This window comes from Trichomycterus rosablanca, chromosome 3 (genome assembly GCF_030014385.1).
Source record: "Trichomycterus rosablanca isolate fTriRos1 chromosome 3, fTriRos1.hap1, whole genome shotgun sequence".
In the NCBI taxonomy this organism is placed as follows: domain Eukaryota; kingdom Metazoa; phylum Chordata; class Actinopteri; order Siluriformes; family Trichomycteridae; genus Trichomycterus; species Trichomycterus rosablanca.
This window is the reverse complement of record NC_085990.1, coordinates 27,232,556-27,253,219: the sequence shown is the minus strand read 5'-3', so window position 1 is coordinate 27,253,219 and position 20,664 is coordinate 27,232,556. Positions and strand designations below refer to the sequence as shown.

At 39.9% G+C, this 20,664-nt stretch overlaps 1 protein-coding gene across 1 annotated transcript in view; it reads left to right on the top strand.

Moving 5' to 3' along the window:
• Positions 1-20,610, top strand: part of trpc1 (transient receptor potential cation channel, subfamily C, member 1) — a 47,352-nt gene extending 26,742 nt beyond the window's left edge. The window contains exons 8-13 of the mRNA XM_062992022.1: positions 5,425-5,564; positions 6,018-6,167; positions 15,587-15,777; positions 15,863-16,064; positions 17,344-17,538; positions 20,089-20,610. Of these exons, the coding sequence (XP_062848092.1) occupies positions 5,425-5,564; positions 6,018-6,167; positions 15,587-15,777; positions 15,863-16,064; positions 17,344-17,538; positions 20,089-20,316 (1,106 nt within the window). The 3' untranslated portion in view covers positions 20,317-20,610. The remainder of the gene's footprint in view (positions 1-5,424; positions 5,565-6,017; positions 6,168-15,586; positions 15,778-15,862; positions 16,065-17,343; positions 17,539-20,088) is intronic.
• Positions 20,611-20,664: the final 54 nt, after the last annotated feature.

Genomic DNA, 20,664 nt, shown 5'->3' with positions numbered 1-20,664 from the left:
CTATTTTAGTCGACAGGTCATCACAATCTACTTTTTAAGGTTTAAGCTTTGAAGCTTTTTTAAATGCGCTGAATGGTGTCAGCCAGGTTTATGAAGTCTGGACAGTAGCTGCTGATGCCAATTCTCAAGCAGGCTTCCAAGTGTTCATCAGTAAGCGTGGACCGATATTTAGACTTGATTATTTTCATGTTGAAAAATGCTGATTCACACAAGTGGGTTGATCCAAAAATGCTGTAAAATTTGTGACACATATTCTTATGTTTGGATATTTTTCCTTAGCCATCAAGTTCCAAAATTGCCCAGCAGAGGCCCTTGACTTCATATAAATGTCAGATTGTAGGGTTAAAATTTTTATATGTAACACGAGATCTGAATTGTCTCCACCAGCTTCTTCCACGTATGAAAGAAACAGCTAGCTTGGTTGCACACTCATCTTCACAGTGTAGGTTACAAAAAAAATTTGAAAATGGCACAAACTGGTTACTGATGAATGAAAACTTTCTTGATTCGCAGTGCAAATTAAAGAAACAGTGGCCACATTTCATGTCAATCACGCTGACCTGTTTGAATGAGGCGCAACCTACCAGCGTGCACTGTGTGATCGACTGGCCAATCGCGATCGGCGTATTGAGCACCACTACCCTAGATTGGGACATAATGTCCCTGTAGAAACCTTATGGTGACTGCTTGACTTAGCAACATTAAAGAGAAGTGACATTCACATTCAACAGGACTTGCTGAAATCGAGCTTAGCTGTGTTAAAACACCTAAATTGGCTTACCAATTTAATTTGGTGTACTGATTGATTGAACAACAAGGCAATTACTTGTTTTTCTTTTTTACATATGTGCACTGGCTAACTTGCTTACTTAAATAAAAGTATTGTGGTTTTACTAAAGTTTCTTTGTTAAACGTTTCATTGAAACAATTTAGTCTGACATTATGAAATAACAGGCGATTAAAAAGGGGCAAATACTTTTTCACACTACTCTATGATTTGCCATTGGGGTGGCATGGTGGGTGGCACTGTCACCTCACAGCAAGAAGGTCCTGGGTTTGATTCTGAAGTGGAGTGGTATGGGTCCTTTCTGTGTGGAGTTTGCATGTTCTCTCCGTGTCTGCGTTGGTTTCCTTCGGGAGCTCCGGTTTCCTCCAACAGTCCAAAGACTGTTTCAGAGGTGAATTGAAGATGCTAAATTGTCCATGACTGTGTTTGACATTAAACTTGTCAACTGATGAATCTTGTGTAATAAGTAACTACCGTTTCTGTCATGAATGACGGCCAAAGCTATGTGATAGATTGGCGGCTTGTCCAGGGAATTGCCTTGTTTCCTAGTGAAACTGGACTCGCTGTAACCTTGACTAGGATGTAGTGGATTATCAAAATGAAATAAATGAATTGTGAAAAATTAGATGCATATAACAACTTTCTATTCATGAAGAACTGTACCTTACTTTTAAAAACTAAGGGCAGAGAGAAACGATTGAAAAACCACTAGAGGGAGAAAGATCATTACTTTGGTACAGTTGCTCTTAAACTTTTCATCAGCTGAGCCACAATAGTAGCCAAAAACCAGTTGCCTATGCCACACGCATGCACACTAAAGAAAGGCTTTAAGTGCGGGCCGCACCCTTGTATGCCTCGAGCCACAAATGGCCCACAAGCTGCACTTTAAAAACCCCATTAAACAAAAACTTCAGCTCTGAATTATTTTTTTACATTTATTTTTACCACCGCTTTATCCAGGTTAGGGTTGCAGTGGGTCTAGGAGTCTGATTTCCATGGAGACAATAGGAACAAGGCAGGAATACACAAATGTTATTTATTTATTAATATATTCATTTATAAATTGCTATTTCTTGCTTAGTGTTGCAGTGAGTCTGGCACCACCAGGAAACACAGTACCTGTACATGAGACAGAAATACACCCCGAACAGGGTGCCTGTTTATCGGAGTGCAGAACAATTATTTAGATTGAATTCTGTGAAAAAATGTAAATTGCATATAAAATTCATCATTAGCTTTTAATTTCAGTCAATGTAGCAAATTTTCCAAGTTTATCTAATACCTGGGGGTTCTTCACATGCCACCAGTGGTGCACAACCTACAGTTTGAGATTCACTAGACTATTTTTATCTAGACTGGGCCAATACTAAAAATCTAGGAACATTACTAGTCAGAGAAGCGTTTTTGTAAAAGACACTCATCGGACCTTTCTAAAATAAGATAAGATAACCCTTTATTAGTCCCACAGTGGGGAAATTCACATAGGAAGGCACCAAAGCCTCAACAATAATGGATTAGTAACCTTGGTGATGGTTGGATTAGCATGGGAAATACACCGATGAGGCATAACATTATGACCACCTTCCTAATACTGTATTGTGTTGGTCCCCCTTTTGCTGCCAAAACAGCCCTGACCCATCAAGGCATGGAGTCTGACACCCTTCTATCAGAACCAGCATTAACTTCTTCAGCAATTTGAGCTACAGTAGCTCGTCTGTTGGATCGGACCACATGGGCCAGCCTTCGCTCCCCACGTGGATCAGTGAACCTTGGCCGCCCATGACCCTGTCACCGGTTTACCACTGTTTTTTTATTGGACTACTTTTGATAGATACTGACCACTGCAGACTGGGAACACCCCACAAGAGCTGCAGCCATCACAATTTGGCCCTTGTCAAACTCGCTCAAATTCTTATGCTTGTCCATTTTTCCTGCTTCTAACACATCAACTTTGAGGATAAAATGTTCACTTGCTGCCTAATATATCCCACCCACTATCAGGTGCCGTGATGAAGAGATAATCAGTGTTGTTCACTTCACCTGTCAGTGGTCATAATATATCTGGCTTCTGCATGCTGTACTGTTTAGCAAAATAACACACTCACACACACACACAGTTTTTACACCACACAATGAAAGCTTCTGTGTATAAATTCGAGATTATACTTGCTGCAGGCTATGGGGAGGTACACACAGTGTTTCTGCAGTGTGTATTTAGCTTTTATTGCTGCATTGTTTAGTGTGTTTTCAGAAATGGTCCTGGCAGTGTAGCAGTTTATTGAGATGCAACTATAACTGGCTCAAATCAAATGTGTATTGTTGCAAGTGCAAGTAATTTAACTCTTATTTATAAATCCAGGTAGCTTCTCTATATTTTCTTCTACTGGAACAAACATTGTGTGGTAAAAATAGTCACAATGATGGATGAAGATTTTAGGTTTTAGAAAAACTGAAAGCTCTTTTATGGTGGACTGCAAATCTAAAAGCAACACGCCAGTAAAAGGGTAAACACACCAGCAAAACAAAAATGACACCAGCAAGAGCAAAAGCTATCCAGCAAAAGTGAATACACATCCTTAAAAATTAAATCTAAGCGAAAATCAGCAAATCCAAAAACACACCAGCAAATCTATACACATAACAGCAAATCCAAACACACTCACAAATCAAAATAACATACCAATAAATCTGAAAAATCACCCCAGAAATCCCAAAAACACACCAGAAAACACCAGCAAATTTTTAACACACCCCAGCAAATCTACATAAAAGATTGTAGAAAGACTAGGGGCTTATTATAGTGATGGTGATACACCATCCAATCAGGGATGAGCATGGGAAGTTCAATAAGGGCCTACTTGTTCTATTTTTAATTGATATGGGTGTGTTTTGGACCTGCTACTGTATTTTTATATTTGCTGATGCTTTTTTTACTTTTGCTAGGGCACTGTACCATGCTGCACACACATACAGGCACACACACAGATCTGCAAGTAATCATGCTAACCAAGATTGAACAGTACAGCATTCAGCTCTGTAATGTCTGCTAACAGACCACCATGTGTTCACTTTGCACTGGTTCAAACTGCAGTCTAGAAATATCTCTCACTCTGTATTCTATTTTTACCAGAAGTGCTAATAATTCTGGAACACACTGTATTTTAGCAATACAAGACTGGCATCTGTTTGATACTGATCAATAACAGAATTAAAGTCCTGTGGAATCTGACATATATAACACAGATAAATCACATTTGTTGAAGTTTATGACAGAATTTTTAAAAATATTAATTGTTAATTGTGTTGTTTTTGTTCAAACCCCATTTACAAAAAAGTTGGGATGTTTGTAACACACAATAAAAAGAAAAAAATCTGTAATTTTTTCATTCTTTTAAATCTCCAGTGTGAATTTCTTGTGTGTTTACTGGTCCCATACCATGACATGGGTTTTGCACCTTTCACTAATAACAGTCTGGATGGTCCTTTGCATCTTTGGCAAAGAGAACTCGACGTCTGTTTTTCCCGAAAACAAGCTGAACCGTGTACTCATCTGACCATAGCACATGTTACCACTGTCTTTCGATCATCTGAGATGAATTCAGTAACTCTAAGGCACTTCTGTATAAAATTGATTAATGGCTTTCTCTTTGTGAAAGAGTTTTTCATTAAATTTCTTGATGCAGTGTCAGACTCTGTTAAGTGACAGTAGTTTTCTGAAGTACTTTTGAGCCCATGCAGCTATATTTATCAAAGCAGCATGTCGGTTTCTCATGCAATGCTGTCTGAGAGCTCAAAGTTGAATTCTCTTCTGAACATACACAGTAGAACGGTGAGTTTTTAGTTTAACTAAAAATGTAATGTTTTTGTAATTCTATATGTTTTATTAATTCTGAATGTTTATTTTAAATGCAATACATAAAAAAATAAAATGGAACTGGAAAACCTGATTGCCTGTAATGCTATGTAGTTCCAAGTTTAGTGAGACTCTTAACATTTTTTGGACAGGACCCGCCATGACCTTGACCAGAATAAGGTGATTACTAACCTTTTCATATTTACAAAGATCTAAAATTGGAAGAACATTGGTCAGCATACCTGATTTGACACAGTATTTATGCTGTATGCCCTCCTTCTTTTAATCCAGGCTGACAGCCAATTGCTAGGCTGTTTGGCCGCGTTGCAATTTTAGTTATTGGAAATTGCTGTTCCCATAACCATGTAAATGATTAGTTAATAATAATTTATTAATTAACTTAATTAATTAAGTTACTAGTACGCAGGTTGATTATAAAAATCCAGTTTGTACTTATTAGTTCATCGTTATTTGTATTATACTGTATAATAAATCAGGGCACTCAGATGGCACAGCTTACTGTTAAGGTAGCCCACAAGCGCCGAGATCCGAGTTCAAATCTCAGTGGTGCTATTGGTCAGCCGGGCCGGGTAAAAATGAGTTATAAATGAGTATTTGGACATGCACACTGTATCAGTACAACATCCACCCCTGTGAGACTTCCTGTTTTGGAGAATGGCACTCCTCTCAGTTCTGTCTTGTAGTGTGTACATGTGCAGATCCTTATCAGATTTCTAAGAATTCTCTCTCTCTTTTTCTCTGTCTATTTTTTTCCTATCTGCAGGAATGGTGTGGTCGGATGTGAAGCGCCTTTGGTATGAGGGACTGGAGGATTTCATGGAGGAGTCGAGGAATCAGCTGAGTTTTGTCATGAATTCACTCTATCTGGCCTGCTTCACTCTGAAGGTGGTGGCTTACCTCAAGGTTAGATACCCCAAAAATGGACCTTAAATGCTATTAAAACCAAACGTGGCTAATGGTTTTAACTATTAGACACTCATTTTATCAGAAAGCAAAAATCCCCTAAAACATGTGGAAAGATTTCCCATAAGAGTGGGGGCTGTTATAGCTGCAAAGAGGACTTTTAAACTGGATGTCTAACAACCACATGGTCAGGTGTTTACCTTTGGCCATATAGTGTATATTAAATGAGATAGTAAATGCATTTTAAAGTCAAGTCCCAGCTCTATGTTTCAAAAACAAGATTATTTAAAGCTTAAAGAACATGGGAGTAGTTGTAAATGTATATTATATTATATTATATTATATTTTAAGGAAATTCAATAATTTCCTTCGGGATAAATAAAGTATCTATCTATCTATCTATTTATCTAAATTTGGCATACAAATAACCTCCCACATTTTAATGTGTTTCAGTTTAACCACGTCCATAAATCTGAGCGAAAAGACTGGCAAGCATCTCACCCCATCCTGGTAGCTGAGGGGCTTTTTGCCTTCGCTAATGTCCTGAGCTATCTGCGCCTGTTTTTCATGTACACCACCAGCTCCATCCTCGGCCCTTTACAGGTAAACACCAGCCGTTCTGTTCTGTGCTATCAGCCTAGCCTGGCATCTGAAATACACAGTTGGCTGTGTCTAAGGGAAGGAGACAAACCAGGTTTCATTGCCCTTGTGCAAGTGTGGCCTCTGCTGTCTGGCAGATACACTGTAACGAAGGGCTCAAGACAGGAAACAAGGGCGGACACACGTAGAGATGTTACATAACATTTATTCATTATAACTAAGGCCCTACCTCATTCATGGCTGGGAAAAGCACCACACGGACCATGTGATATATGCAATTTGCTGTGAAATTCAATATGCAAGTTGTGTGTTTAGGGACTTAACATTTTTTATTACGTAGCGTATGAAATATGGAGCGCAGAATGCAACGAGGCGGTCCTAGGAATCACGCGGCAATTAAGATAGTGTACTAGACTTTTTGTGGTGTAGTGTGCTGACAAAGCTTGATGTGTGTTTACATATTGAGTGCATTTTGTCCCTTTGGGAATTCCATAGTCAAAGGAAAAGTACTGTTCTCTACACACGTGATCATCTCTGTGTAGTCTGTGCTGCGCCTTACAAGAACAAGCAAGTAAAGTATTACGCTCCAGAGAGTTTAAACTTTAAAGACGCTTGGTTACGTTAGCAATCGGTTGGACAAAATGTCCAAGATGTCAAAGTCTAAAGCAGCTAAAACACAACTGAGGTAGCTGAGTTTGGAAAACTCCCAACCGATTATGTGGACACAGAGGTGGGGGGCAGTATTTACATTCAACCATTATGGTAGGCTGTGTTGTGTATTGTAGCGTCTATTTATTCTATTGTTTAATTTAGTGTTATTTAATGACTGTAAAAGAAAAATGCCACATTTCACGATGACAATCTGTGAAATCTGTGATTTTTGAAAAACGAGGACCCCTAAATTAAGCGCATTTTCCTGTGAATTAAGTAGGGCCCTAATCATAACACTGGACAACACTGAGTTTCACAAGATAAGACACAAGACTAAACTATCCTAATTACAACACATGATTCTCAACATTCCAAACAATGACCAAATATACTTAAATACCTTGAGAATTCAAAGTGTAACAAGGTTCAGCTGTGGATCATTAGTTCACAGTCCAGGAATCATAAGGAGGCGTCGGCTTGACATAATAAACAAAACCACCCAAACCATGTGCTCCCGGAGACAGGGGTGTGGCACATACACATGAGCTTCGGGAGCACAGAGAGGCTGGATTCATGACAGACGCCTGCATGATAGGTGGATGATTCACGGAATAGCATAGCATTGTTTTCCATAGCAAGCAGAGAGTGAAGAAAAACTAAGAATGATAAATAAAACTAATGAAAAGGATAACCACTTCTCTGTATTCCTGCCTTACAACCAGTGTTTCCAGGGAAACCAGACCCTGTTAAAAAAACTGACTGTTAAAAAAAAGCTGACCAGAAGAAAGTGGTGATACAAAAACTGACCAGAACAAAATGATGGTACAACAAATTAAATAAAGCAAGGTTCACCTTCAACTCTATAAAAGAAGGTGCACATGGTTGCTGATATTCTGACCCACAATATTTCTACTTTATTTGAGGACAGATGCTGCTAGTATTGAAACATTCTCAGTTTAAACCTGCCAGGTGTCTGTCTACACCATTCCTTATGCACCCCTTTGAAAAAGCAGCAAAGTTATTATATCATTTATTTGTGCAGCTGCATATTTTAATTCTTCTCTGGTCTCATGGGTGTTTGCAGTCTATAATTTTGAGCTGCAGGAAAACATCAAGAGGAGAGAAAATTAACTCAGAATATTTCAGCCTCTACTGATCAGTGTGAACTGTGATTTAGTGTAATAGACTCCCATCACAGGGCGGCACTGTGGCTCAGTGGGTAGCACTGTCGCCTCACAGCAAGAAGGTTTTGGGTTTGATCCCCAGGCGGGGCGGTCCGGGTCCTTTCTGAGAGGAATTTGCATGTTCTCACCGTATTTGCATGGGTTTCCTCCCGGAGCTCTGGTTTACTTAGGTCAGTCAGGTTAATTGGAGATACTGAATTGCCCTATAGGTGAATGGGTGTGTGTGTGTGTTTGTATGTATGTCTGTGATGGACTGGCGCCCCGTCCAGGGTGTTGCTGTGTGCCTTGCGACCATTTAGAGGCTGGGATAGGCTCCAGCAACCCGCTACCCTAATTGGATAAGAAGTTAAGAAAGTGAGTTAGTGAGAGGTGATGATGAGCGCTGTGATGGGAGTCACTCAGAGTTCCAACATTTAAGGCTAATACCACACCTGATTTCTCGCCTACTTGTGGTCTGTCATTGCATGAATTCCTTGCACAGCATTGTACTTTCCTGTGTTCTTTAGCTCTGCTATTACGTGCTCCTTGTTCACCTTGCTATTGTTACTAATTCTTGTCCTGTATAGATTCAACATTAGTATTTTTTACCTTGGTAGTTCAGTGTTTCTGAGCTTTCACTGGGTTGAATGTTTCATTTACCTTTCACTGTGTTTGTTGTTAGCTGGACAGGGTGCCAGTTCACCGCAGGGCTTTGGCCATCCCTCCCACCTCTAAGATTAGAACACAGATCAGCAGTGATGGGCTAGTGTAAGAGATTGCTGTACCATCCAATCAGAATTAAGTGTTATCTGGATTTGTTGCTTAAAATGTGCACTTAGGTTTGCCAGGTAATGCACAATCTTAGAGCCTCGGGTGTTTTTTCTTGGTCTGAATCCCACTGGAATAACAGCTAGTTATTTGTGTAGTGTTTGTGCGGTCAAATGTATCTCCTGTCAGACTGTTGTCAGACTGATCCTGGTTCTTGATGCAACATGACTCTGAATCAGCAGGCTAACTGTTTATACAAATGGGTTATAGCTGTTTCACCAAATTCAAATAATACAGCCATGATTAATGAGTACCATTTCTGACTTCATTGTTCCTGCTAGACAGTACGTCACTGAGGGATGGAAAAGTACCCCCACACACACACATACTTTTCACTTACTTGTATACTCATATTGTCTTGCAATTTTAATACTTTCTGCAATTTTTATTTGTCTGTGACTGATTAGTTGGAAATCACTTCAGTCAAAAATATACTTCCTTTTTCTTATTAAGCTGCTTTTGATAGCACATCAACAATCGTCTGGCACAATTCCAGTTTTTCCATTCACTGATTTATTCATCAAAATTGGTTAGGCTGAATTTGTTGATTTAGAGCGTGGACTTGAATTTTAAGGACAGTTCACGTATTCTCACAAGGCTTGTAGTCAGGCTGTCTGCACATACACCGATGAGGCATAACATTATGACCACCTACCTAATATTGTGTTGGTCCCCATTTTGCTGCCAAAACAGCCCTGCAACTGCGACGCATTGTATATTCTGACACCTTTCTATCAGAACCAGCATTAACTTCTTCAGCAATTTGAGCTACAGTAGCTCCCCACGTGCATCAATGAGCCTTGGCCGCCCATGACCCTGTCGCTGGTTTACCACTGTTCCTTCCTTGGATTACTTTTAGATAGATACTGATCACTGCAGAATGGGAACACCCCACAAGAGCTGCAGTTTTGGAGATGCTCTGACCCAGTCATCTAGCCGTCACAATTTGGCCCTTGTCAAACTTGCTCAAATTTGCCCATTTTTCCTGCTTCTAACACAGCAACATTGAGGATAAAATGTTCACTTGCTGCCTAATATATCCCACCCACTAACAGGTGCTATGATGAGATAATCAGTGTTATTCACTTCACCTGTAAGTGGTCATAATGTTATTCCTGGTCTGTGTATATCCCTTGTTGCTGTCATGGGTGAAAGTATTCCCTGGGGCGGCAAGACAATGCGACATGACGGACTCGATCATCATGTTTGCTTTATGGATCCTCCCTACTGCAGTCAGCATGGCTCCAAATACCTGTGACAACCTACCAGGACCCTACTGAGTCACTCCCAGCCTGTCTAACTGTTGTCCATGCTGCACACGATGGTTACTCTGGATGTCAGCAGCTGGCTGGTGGTGATAATGTGACTCAACTGTGTGTTTTTTTTGACTGAGAGACTGAGTACAAAACAGGTAATGGACACCATATGTTTTACTCATTCATCCACCCAAACAACATCCAACTCCAAACTACAGCCCACCTACTGCAGTCACATTCTTATAAGCTGAAGTATCCACGTCACTGCGTGGGCCCATGCTGTGCAGTTTTTTTGAGAGAAAAATACTTTTTAATTTGCTTCCAGGAAAACCTGACCTTAACTGATTGTCATAATTTATAGATTCTTCCATAAGTCATCTGTCTAAGCTGTTGTAAATGTTAATATGACATATGACAGGCAACCTTTGATCAGGGAAGGTCTGACTTTGTTGTGAGATTAAAAACATTTAAGTGTTCTTTCTTACCTTTCTTACCACTTGTCCCAACGTCTGGCCAGCCCAATTTGAATTTTTAGAATTCCTGTGAACACTTAAAGCCTTATAAATTGATTTGTATACCTGCCCTGTTATCTGCCTTGCCACAGTTTGATTGTGGAGATTCACCAACAGATTCACCTGGACTTCATGGGTTGATACAGTGGGGGCCAAAACTCCAGTCCAGTTACAGTTTAGGGAGCTTTAGGTCTTTCCTGTTCCAGCATGACTGTGCCTCTGTGCACAAAGCAAGGTTAATAAAGACATACAGGTAAATATGAGTGGCCTGCACAGAGCCTTGACCTCAGCCCTACTGAATAGCTTTGGAATGAACTGGAAAATCAACTGAGGCTTTCTTGACAAGCATCAGCATACACATGAATGGGCACAAATTCCCACATATATAATTAAAAGTCTTGTGAAATGCCTTCTCAGAGGAGTGGCTGTTGTCACAGCTGAAAATATCACATAGAGGTCACTCTATTTTAATACCATTTAGTTGTGAAATTAAATGTCCAGCAAACTCATGGTCAGGTGACCAAATACTTTTGGCCATATAGTGTATTTTGTTCATCACAATTTACTAAGTTTTCTTTTATTAGTCCAATGTACAATAAACATTGTCAGGGGTGTTACCAGGAGGACAATCCCCCCAATATTTTAGCTTCATAGCAAGAACGATAATGTAGATACCTGGCCAGAGCTTGTTGGACATCCTATACCACAACTATGGGAAATGTCATGAAGTTGCCCCCTTTATTGCAGCTATAAAAGCCTCCACTTATCTGGTCTATACTGTATCTGTATAGCACCGGACTTGCCAGTAGCAGAGATTCGAACTCATGAGTTTGAGGTGTCAGCTCTGTTGTGCTAGCGTGTTGTACCGCTGCACCACCTAAGAGCCTTAGCCTCAGCTTTTCTAGACTTTTTACAAGACTGTGTGTCTGTGGAAATTTGTGCCCATTTAGTCTGGCTGATGTTGAAAGATAAGGTCTGGCATGCAGTTAATTTTTCAATTTAATCCAAAGTTTAGTGGGGTTTAGATCAGGTCTCTGTGCAGGCCACTGGAGTTTCTCAACACCGAACTAGTCAAAACGTTTGTACCTTGTGCCTTTTGAACCACAAGTCTGGCTAGTCTTGATGCACCCCTCTTAGGGGTGGAATCTAAGGAAGACAGGCATTAATCCTCTTTACTAGCACAAAGGTGGTGGACTTCCCATGTCTTCAAAAAAAGACCCACATTTTTAGTAATTATTTAAATGGAAACTAACATTTACCAATGTCGTTTTATTTAAAAAGAAAAATTAAATCTGCTCTTTACCTAAATCTTCTAAGAGGGTTTCAGCAGATATGTGTTCTTAGACTGTGGTCTACTTGTACTAGGCCCGAGGAAAATGTTGGACTATGTGACTTCTAAATGCTGTAAATGTAAGGTAATTTGAAAGATTTTAAGTATAAAAAGTAAAAACTTGGCCGCTCAGGATGCGCAGCGCAAAAAACACACGCTAGCGCACCAGAGCTGGGATCTCGAATACATCGTATCGAATCTCAGCTCTGCCATCCAGCTGGGTTGAGCGGCCACATGAACAGCGATTGGCCTGTTGTTCATATAGGGGTGGGGTATTAAGCCGGATAGGGACTCCTCGTAACTGATGCACTACGACTAGGGCTGCAACTATCGATTATTTTTGTAATCGAGTATTCTATCGATTATTCCAGCGATTAATCGAGTAATCGGATAAGAAATACTTTTGCTTTAACAAAGAGCAAAAACAAATACATATTAGATTAAATAAGACATGTTTCTTAAACCAAACTGTACATTTGTATTCCTTGCATACAGGACAGTTTAACATTTTTTAAATGCAAAAATAAATAAATCAAAAATAAATCAATTTACTTTTAAAATGTAAACAGGCAACCTGAAACATCAGGTCATCAAGTCATAAATAATAATAAACAAAAATACATGAACATAAGCCTGTAATTTGTGCAACTTTCAAAACTCAAAAGTTTCAGCTACAGCTCACGCAGAACATAAAGCTTTAATATTTTGTTGGGAGGTTTTGTGGTGTTTGTAGGGGGATAATAATCTGTCAGGATTGTGTCTCTAGATGAGGTAGATCTGGTGTGTGTGTGTGTATGTGTGTGTATGTATGTGTGTGTTTGCCTAAATCTTCATAAAAGCCTGTGGTGGTTGAAACGAAGTAAAGTCAGTAAACATGAGTAAAGTAAACACGACGCTCTGATGGTGTGGATATTATACTGAGTTTTAGTTTTATCAGCTTAAAATGATCTCAAACTTTCTGTGGTTTTCTCTGTCCAGTCTCCTCCTGTTCGCTATTTTCTCTCTATATTTTGCAGTCCGCGCTATCAAATCTCGGCTGCGTCCTAAACTGATACGTTCAGTTCGCAGGAGCGGTGAACATGTCCAAATACGTAGTGTTCATTAAACTGTCCGCAAAAAGAACCCGGATTAAGTCCTGTTAAGTTCTGTTAAGTTTATGTTTAAGATATTTGGGACGCAGCCCTCAGATTCTTCACGTCACCTGCACACAGCGTTAAACACGCTGCGCAAAAGTGAAAGTCGTCCGTGTAAAACACTGTGAGCTGTATATGGTTGTGCGGATTAAACGATTCCTCGATGCAAAAAATTTGAATCGATGATTTTTTGTAATCGATTTACTCGAGTTGCTCGAGGAATCGTTTCAGCCCTAACTACGACCTCTGCTGGCTGATTGATGGTGCCTGCACAGAGGCGGGGAAAGAGTGCGTTGTTTAGGGTGTGTCTCTCCGTACACAAGGCTGATTCGCATATATACACTCGCCCAGTGTGGGTGACAAAATGCATACGGCTGCTGCCCACGTGTCGGAGGGGGGCGTGGGTTAGCTTCGTTCTCCTCAAATCAGAGCGGTGGTCGGCATTAGTGGAGAGGAAGCGTGACGCAATTGGGCAATTGGACGCACTAAAGAGTCGGGAGAAAATGCATAAAGAAAAAAATATATATATATACAGTATATATATACAGTGTATCACAAAAGTGAGTACACCCCTCACATTTCTGCAAATATTTTATTATATCTTTTCATGGGACAATACTATAGAAATAAAACTTGGATATAAGTTAGAGTAGTCAGTGTACAACTTGTATAGCAGTGTAGATTTACTGTCTTCTGAAAATAACTCAACACACAGCCATTAATGTCTAAATAGCTGGCAACATAAGTGAGTACACCCCACAGTGAACATGTCCAAATTGTGCCCAAAGGTCATTATTTTGTGTGACCACCATTATTATCCAGCACTGCCTTAACCCTCCTGGGCATGGAATTCACCAGAGCTGCACAGGTTGCTACTGGAATCCTCTTCCACTCCTCCATGATGACATCACGGAGCTGGTGGATGTTAGACACCTTGAACTTCTCCACCTTCCACTTGAGGATGCGCCACAGGTGCTCAATTGGGTTTAGTCCATCACCTTTACCTTCAGCTTCCTCAGCAAGGCAGTTGTCATCTTGGAGGTTGTGTTTGGGGTCGTTATCCTGTTGGAAAACTGCCATGAGGCCCAGTTTTCGAAGGGAGGGGATCATGCTCTGTTTCAGAATGTCACAGTACATGTTGGAATTCATGTTTCCCTCAATGAACTGCAGCTCCCCAGTGCCAGCAACACTCATGCAGCCCAAGACCATGATGCTACCACCACCATGCTTGACTGTAGGCAAGATACAGTTGTCTTGGTACTTCTCACCAGGGCGCCGCCACACATGCTGGACACCATCTGAGCCAAACAAGTTTATCTTGGTCTCGTCAGACCACAGGGCATTCCAGTAATCCATGTTCTTGGACTGCTTGTCTTCAGCAAACTGTTTGCGGGCTTTTTACTCACTTTTGTGATACACTGTATATATAAAGTAAAAACTTGAGTATAAAAAGTGAAAACTTTATTATTGTTAACAAATGTCTGATCATTTTAGGTTTAAGCAATAAACTCTTACAACAGTTTATTCAAGAACATAAGAAAATAAATATAGTCCATGGTTACCATTTTCAAATGCTATATTTATACATTACCTGTTGTTTGAAAAACATGAGTTGACTCAACAGCCTTTCAGACTTTCCAGAATATTTGGGCAGTGATTCTGTTTGCCTCAAATCTTCGGTAAAGTCTGTCTGGTTACACTCAGGAAAATCTGATTCACTCCAGACTGAATTTTTTAGTCACTTGAATCATCCGTACCCCATGGTGTTTTGTCAGTGCGGTTTTGACCCCCTGCTCTCCAGCAGCCTGAGTGATATGTCATGTCCAGCTGGTGCTTTTGTTAAATCATGATGCTGTTGAACATCCTGGCCATAAAGTGCTCACTTGGGACTTTAACATGCCAGGAGAATGAATCAAATGAATGAATGTGTATTCTCTTAGGAATAGAACAGCTATTTGAGCCTGATCTCATCACTGTATTTCCTTCACTTTAGAGAACCAATATGTCGATATACTGTATGCCTGTGATCCAAATTAATAAGAAAGCAGCCAACAAAAGTGTAAGACTGTGATTTATTCGTAATAATTGGATATATTTGTATGAATCATTTTTATTTTTGTTATTATAGGTGGTAACCTGGAATTGAGTGTTGAGTTAGAATTAATGCAAAGACAAAGAAACCCAAACTGTCACCTTATGCTGAGTGGAATTTTGTCTTGATGCTCAAATGTCACACACACTTTGCTCCTTTAACTTGTGTTAGTAAAAGTAAACAACACAAAACTCAATAACTCTGTAACAAATCTGGAACCAAAGACCTTCATCGCCTTTTTACTAAGAACCTACAGGGAAACTATTATGTCTTTATTTAAAAGGGGAAAAATCTTTTGTTCTTTACCTAAATCTTCTAACAGGGTTTCACCAGATTCAGGTTCTCAAACAGTTTTGTACTTGTACCAGAGTAAGAAAATGTTTAATAGGGATAATACTTCTGTTAGTGGCTCTGTAGAACAGCATTTGCTAATTTACGTAAATGTATGTTGTTGTAGATATCAATGGGTCAGATGCTTCAGGAGTTTGGAAAGTTCCTCGGCTTGTTCCTGCTGGTCCTATTTTCCTTCACCATCGGCCTGACGCAGCTCTACGGAAAAGACCAGAAAGATCCATCCATGCCAAAAAACGACAGCAAGGACTGTGAAGGAATCTTCTGTAAACAGCAAAGCAACGACACCTTCCACACGTACCTTTCAATTCTCCAAACTTCTAGCAGCCTTTTAACAAACCTTTATCATTTGATTTAATGTTTTACTCTGTTTGTTTTCCAGGTTTATGGGGACGTGTTATGCTTTGTTCTGGTACATCTTCTCACTGGCTCATGTAGCACTCTTCGTAACCAGGATTAGCTACACAGAGGAATTACGCTCGTTTGTGGGAGCTCTTATAGTCGGCACTTACAACATTGTGGTTGTGATTGTTCTTACCAAGCTTCTGGTAGCCATGCTGCATAAGAGCTTCAGACAGATTGCTGTGAGTGAACACACCCGAAAGATTTTTATGTATACATTTCAAAAGTTTACATTGACGTTCAATGTCAAAAAAGTTTAGCTCAATAATTAAGGAATTAAAAGAGGAGGTTTCTAATCTTATTTGCTCTACCAACTTTTGCAAACTAGTCCCAAAGGTTTGGCCAAAAGAATGTGGACGTCTGACCATGAGTTTATACTTCATTTTATTCCAAAACCAAGAGTTTTATCAAGCATTTTAGTGTGTAAGACAGTCTCCGGACCCTTTACCATTGTCAAGAGTCACCATTGGGGATACTATTAATGTAAAGAAAGGTGCTTGAACATTGAATATTACAGCTTACAGCTACACCCACTGGTTATATTATTAGAAATACCCTACTGATACTGGATATGACTCAATTTGCTTTCAGAAAGATTTTGGTCCATGTAACATGATTGTATCATAAAATTCTCAGGTGCATATTAAAAATAAGTCAGCTCCTCATCATGCCGTGAATCTGCCATTCTACATTATTGGATCCAGATCTGGTGACTGGAAAGACCATTAAAGTACACTGACCTTATTGTCATGTTCATGAAACCAATTTGAGATGACTTCTTGTTTGTGATATGGTACATAATTGTGCAGAAAGTAGCCATTATAAGTTGTTAAATTGTGGCCATAACGGGATGCACATGGTCATCAACACTCAGATGGGACATTGCATCCAAACACTGGGTTTTTAGTCCATTGTGTGTCAAGAATGCATTTCACATCGAATCTCAAACAACGATTGGCTGTTTACAGGTTGGGATTAGCCAATCTGGTGCAATTAAGACCTCTGCTGGCTGATTGATGGCGCTTTGTGCAGAGTTGAGGAATAATGTGTTGATCAGGGTGTGGCTCTCCATGCACAAGGCTGATCCACAAATGAACTCGCCTCGTGCAGGTGAAAAGATGCAGTCAGCTACTGCACGTGTCGGAGAGGGCGTGTGTCAGTCGCAAAGCTCAGTCAGCAGTGTTGGGTAGTACCGGTAAAGTATAACGCAATTAGGGTAATTGGATACGACTAGATTAGGGGAAGAGAATTGAGAGGAAAAAATGCATTTCTCACACCATTATGAAACCAGCAGCTGCATGACCTGTTGAGATAAGGCAAGTTAAGTCCATGTTATGCCAAATTCTGACCCCAGTCACATCAGTCCAGGCAATGTTTGTTCTGAGCTAATTACAGTATCATTGTTAATTAATGTAACCTAATGCAAGTTGTTTAATTTCCTTACTTAATTGATGTCTGCAGAACCATGAGGATAAGGAGTGGAAATTTGCTCGTGCTAAGCTCTGGCTCAGCTACTTTGATGATAAATGCACACTGCCTCCACCGTTCAACATCCTCCCATCCCCAAAAACTCTGTGCTACATAGTGACAAGTCTGAGCAAGTGGATCTGCTCCCACACGTCCACGGGCAAGGTGAAGAGACAGAACAGCCTCAAGGTCAGTTAATCTAAGTCTATAGTCTTTAATAATAATACCAGTATCCCTCACTGTTCAAAAGTTTGCTTTATGCCATTTTGCTTTTATAAAAGGTCAGCATTAGTACAACACCTGCTTTTTGCTAATTGAAAGAAATTCTAAAAGTGTTGAGCATTTGTTCTGCAGCGATCCATTATAGAGGCAGCAATTGTGATCATTCCTGCCTTTACTACTGCTCAAGTTATTTTAGGATGCATGACTTATTTTGTGTGGTTTGGTGGTTAATTGGGTTTCTTATAGAAATAAATAGTAATTGCTTCTTTGCTTAGGGCCATTTCGGCTTGTGAAAGGTTTAATAGGAACATTTTACATTTTACCCTCAGCTAAGATACCAGATGGATTAGACCAGCTATGAACTGGAATATTTCAATTTCCTCCACATGCTTTTCCTGGATTTGAACCCGGCAGCAAGACATACAAGCATCTTGTGAATTTTAGCAGAGAAGACAGAGTGATCTTTAGCAACATGAAGAGGCTGTAGTCTGTAAACCAGGGGTGGGGAACCTTTTACCCACTGAGGGCCAGATTAATAATTACATATCTGGTCACGGGCCACAGACTACAATGATGCAACATTCCGTTGTCCATTTTTCTTGAAAGACACGACATTCATCATCAACTTTCCTGCACTTCAACATTTTTACAAACTTGAACAGACCTCAACGCCAGAAAAACGCAGCTAATTTGACGAGTCATGGTTGTCGCAGCTAATTGGTTCATTTGATATACGCGCCATCAGGGCCAGTGATAGCTCAGTGGTTAAAGTACTGGACTAGTAAACAGAAGGTTGCTGGTTCAAGCCCCGCCACCACCTAGTTGCCACTGTTGGGTCCCTGAGCAAGGCCCTTAACCCTCAATTGCTCATTGTGTAAGTCGCTTTGGATAAAAGCGTCTGCTAAATGCTGAAAATGTAAAAATGTAATCATTAATTGTGCGGACAGAGACGCCTGGGCTGCTTTGCTTGCCGTGTTGCTACCGCGACCCTGAAATGGCGGAACAGATGATTATGATGATTAATTGCATAAAGCCCAGACGATAAAATCAAGGAAATATATGGCGGGCCACATTTGATTGAGCGGGGGGCCGTATAGGGGGCTGTAAAGTAACTACAAGAACCAAAGAGGCTTAGTGATAACTAGTTTTAGATCAGCACAGAGCTACAGATACACTGTATCACCAAAAGTATGCAGACATGTGGCCACTAGCTTGTTGGATGTCCCATTCATTGGCATTTATATGAAAAAAAAAATATATATGGGCATTATTCATGTGAAGTTGCCACTTCCCCGAGAAAGTGTTTGAAGGAATTTGTGCCCATTCCTTTAAAAGTGGCATTTGTGAGAAATATGTACCCTTAAACTCGACGTTTCCCTTAAACTTGACGTGTGTGCGACTGTCACTTTGTTCAGCGCTCGGCTTGAGCGGTGCAGTAAAACGTCATTGAAGTGTGAATATGAGACTGTTTCACTTTTAAACTTGTGTTATAGCTCGGGGTGCTGAGAAATTGTGAGAATCAGCTTTTCTGAGAGAGTCTGAAATGCTAATTGTTAAAAAAAAAAAAAAAGCTTAATGTGAATTAATGTATTAAAAGAACGACACAGGAACACTGAACCTCTCTCAATTATTACTGCTCATAAGTTCTCTCCACTAATGAAACTCTTGTTTTAGGTTTGTTTAGGTTAAGCATTGTTTGTAAGGCATGAGTCACTTTTACTGCATCATATCAAACAGTTCGTCTCAGTGAAGGAGCTTTGAAAAGGTCAGCGGCAAACTAAGCAGCAAAAGTTCAATCAGGTTAACTTTGAGCACCGCAGCAAACACAAAAATGCAATGAGCCCAATGCGGCAAAAGTGAAGCTCAGTGGCAAGCTAAGCAGGTTTTATTGTATTTGTATTAATTTTAAACAGTTTTTCAATTGTATTTCTGTTATTTTTAGTGCATAAGTGTCAAAAACAACCCCATTGTTTTACATGGGACCATGAAACGCATTAACAGGTTTCCCATACATCCTTGTGAGAAAAAAATACCTTAAAACTGAACGTCTTTTAAACTCGACGCCACTCCCAGAACCAATTGACACTGAGTTTCAAGGTACCACTGTATTAAAATAAACCCAAGGGCAGGAGGCTTAAATAAGAAACAAAGGCATGGAAAATAATAATAAACTGATGTAACAAAACAGAAATTAATCCTTAACCCACAGCATGATGCTGGATTTAAAAGTAGACAGATAGATAGGCAACTGCATTACAGGAGCAGTATCACTGCACTGCCCAGCTACACAGTCCACCGACTGCTTACAACCCAAACACTGGCCCAGGAAATGAGACAGGTGAACTCAAAAAGTCAGCACTGATAACAGTTGTAACCCAGATGTGGCAAATTTAGCCCACATTTTGGTAAGAGTGTGGAAGTCAATTTCATCTACAATTTTATCTTCTGACATCTACAATCAGTAATGTATTAACCAGGTGGTTGAGTGTTCTTAATTGTGTGTTCTAATCTGATTAGGAGTGGAAAAACTTAAAGCAAAAGAGGGATGAGAACTATCAGAAGATCATGTGCTGCTTGGTACACCGCTATCTGACCTCCACACGCCAGAAGATGCAGAGCACTGATCAGGCCACAGTAGAGAACCTTAACGACCTGCGCCAAGACCTGTCCAAGTTCCGCAACGAGATGAGAGACCTGCTCGGCTTCCGCACATCCAAATACGCCATGTTCTACCCCAGAAGCTAAAATTATGATCCAGCATGCTTGGACATTGTGAAGTCCTGAGACTCTATAATGTTTATTCTACAAAGCCTGTCAAGTTTCCAAATTCAGAACTTCTTCTATCATATTACTCATTTTCTAAAAATCTTTGTTTTTAGGACAAAATATAATAAAATTTTCTTTTTGAAAAATTGCACATTTTACTTTTTATGCTTGACTTTTATTTTTTAAAGATGATTTTCAATTCCGAGGTCTGGTAGCCTTATCCAGGAGTTTGTTCTTACCTGGCTTCCAGTTCCACATCAACCTTTATCAGGATTAAGCAGTTAATAAACATAAATGTATGAATAATAATAGATTTTTTGCAATGTT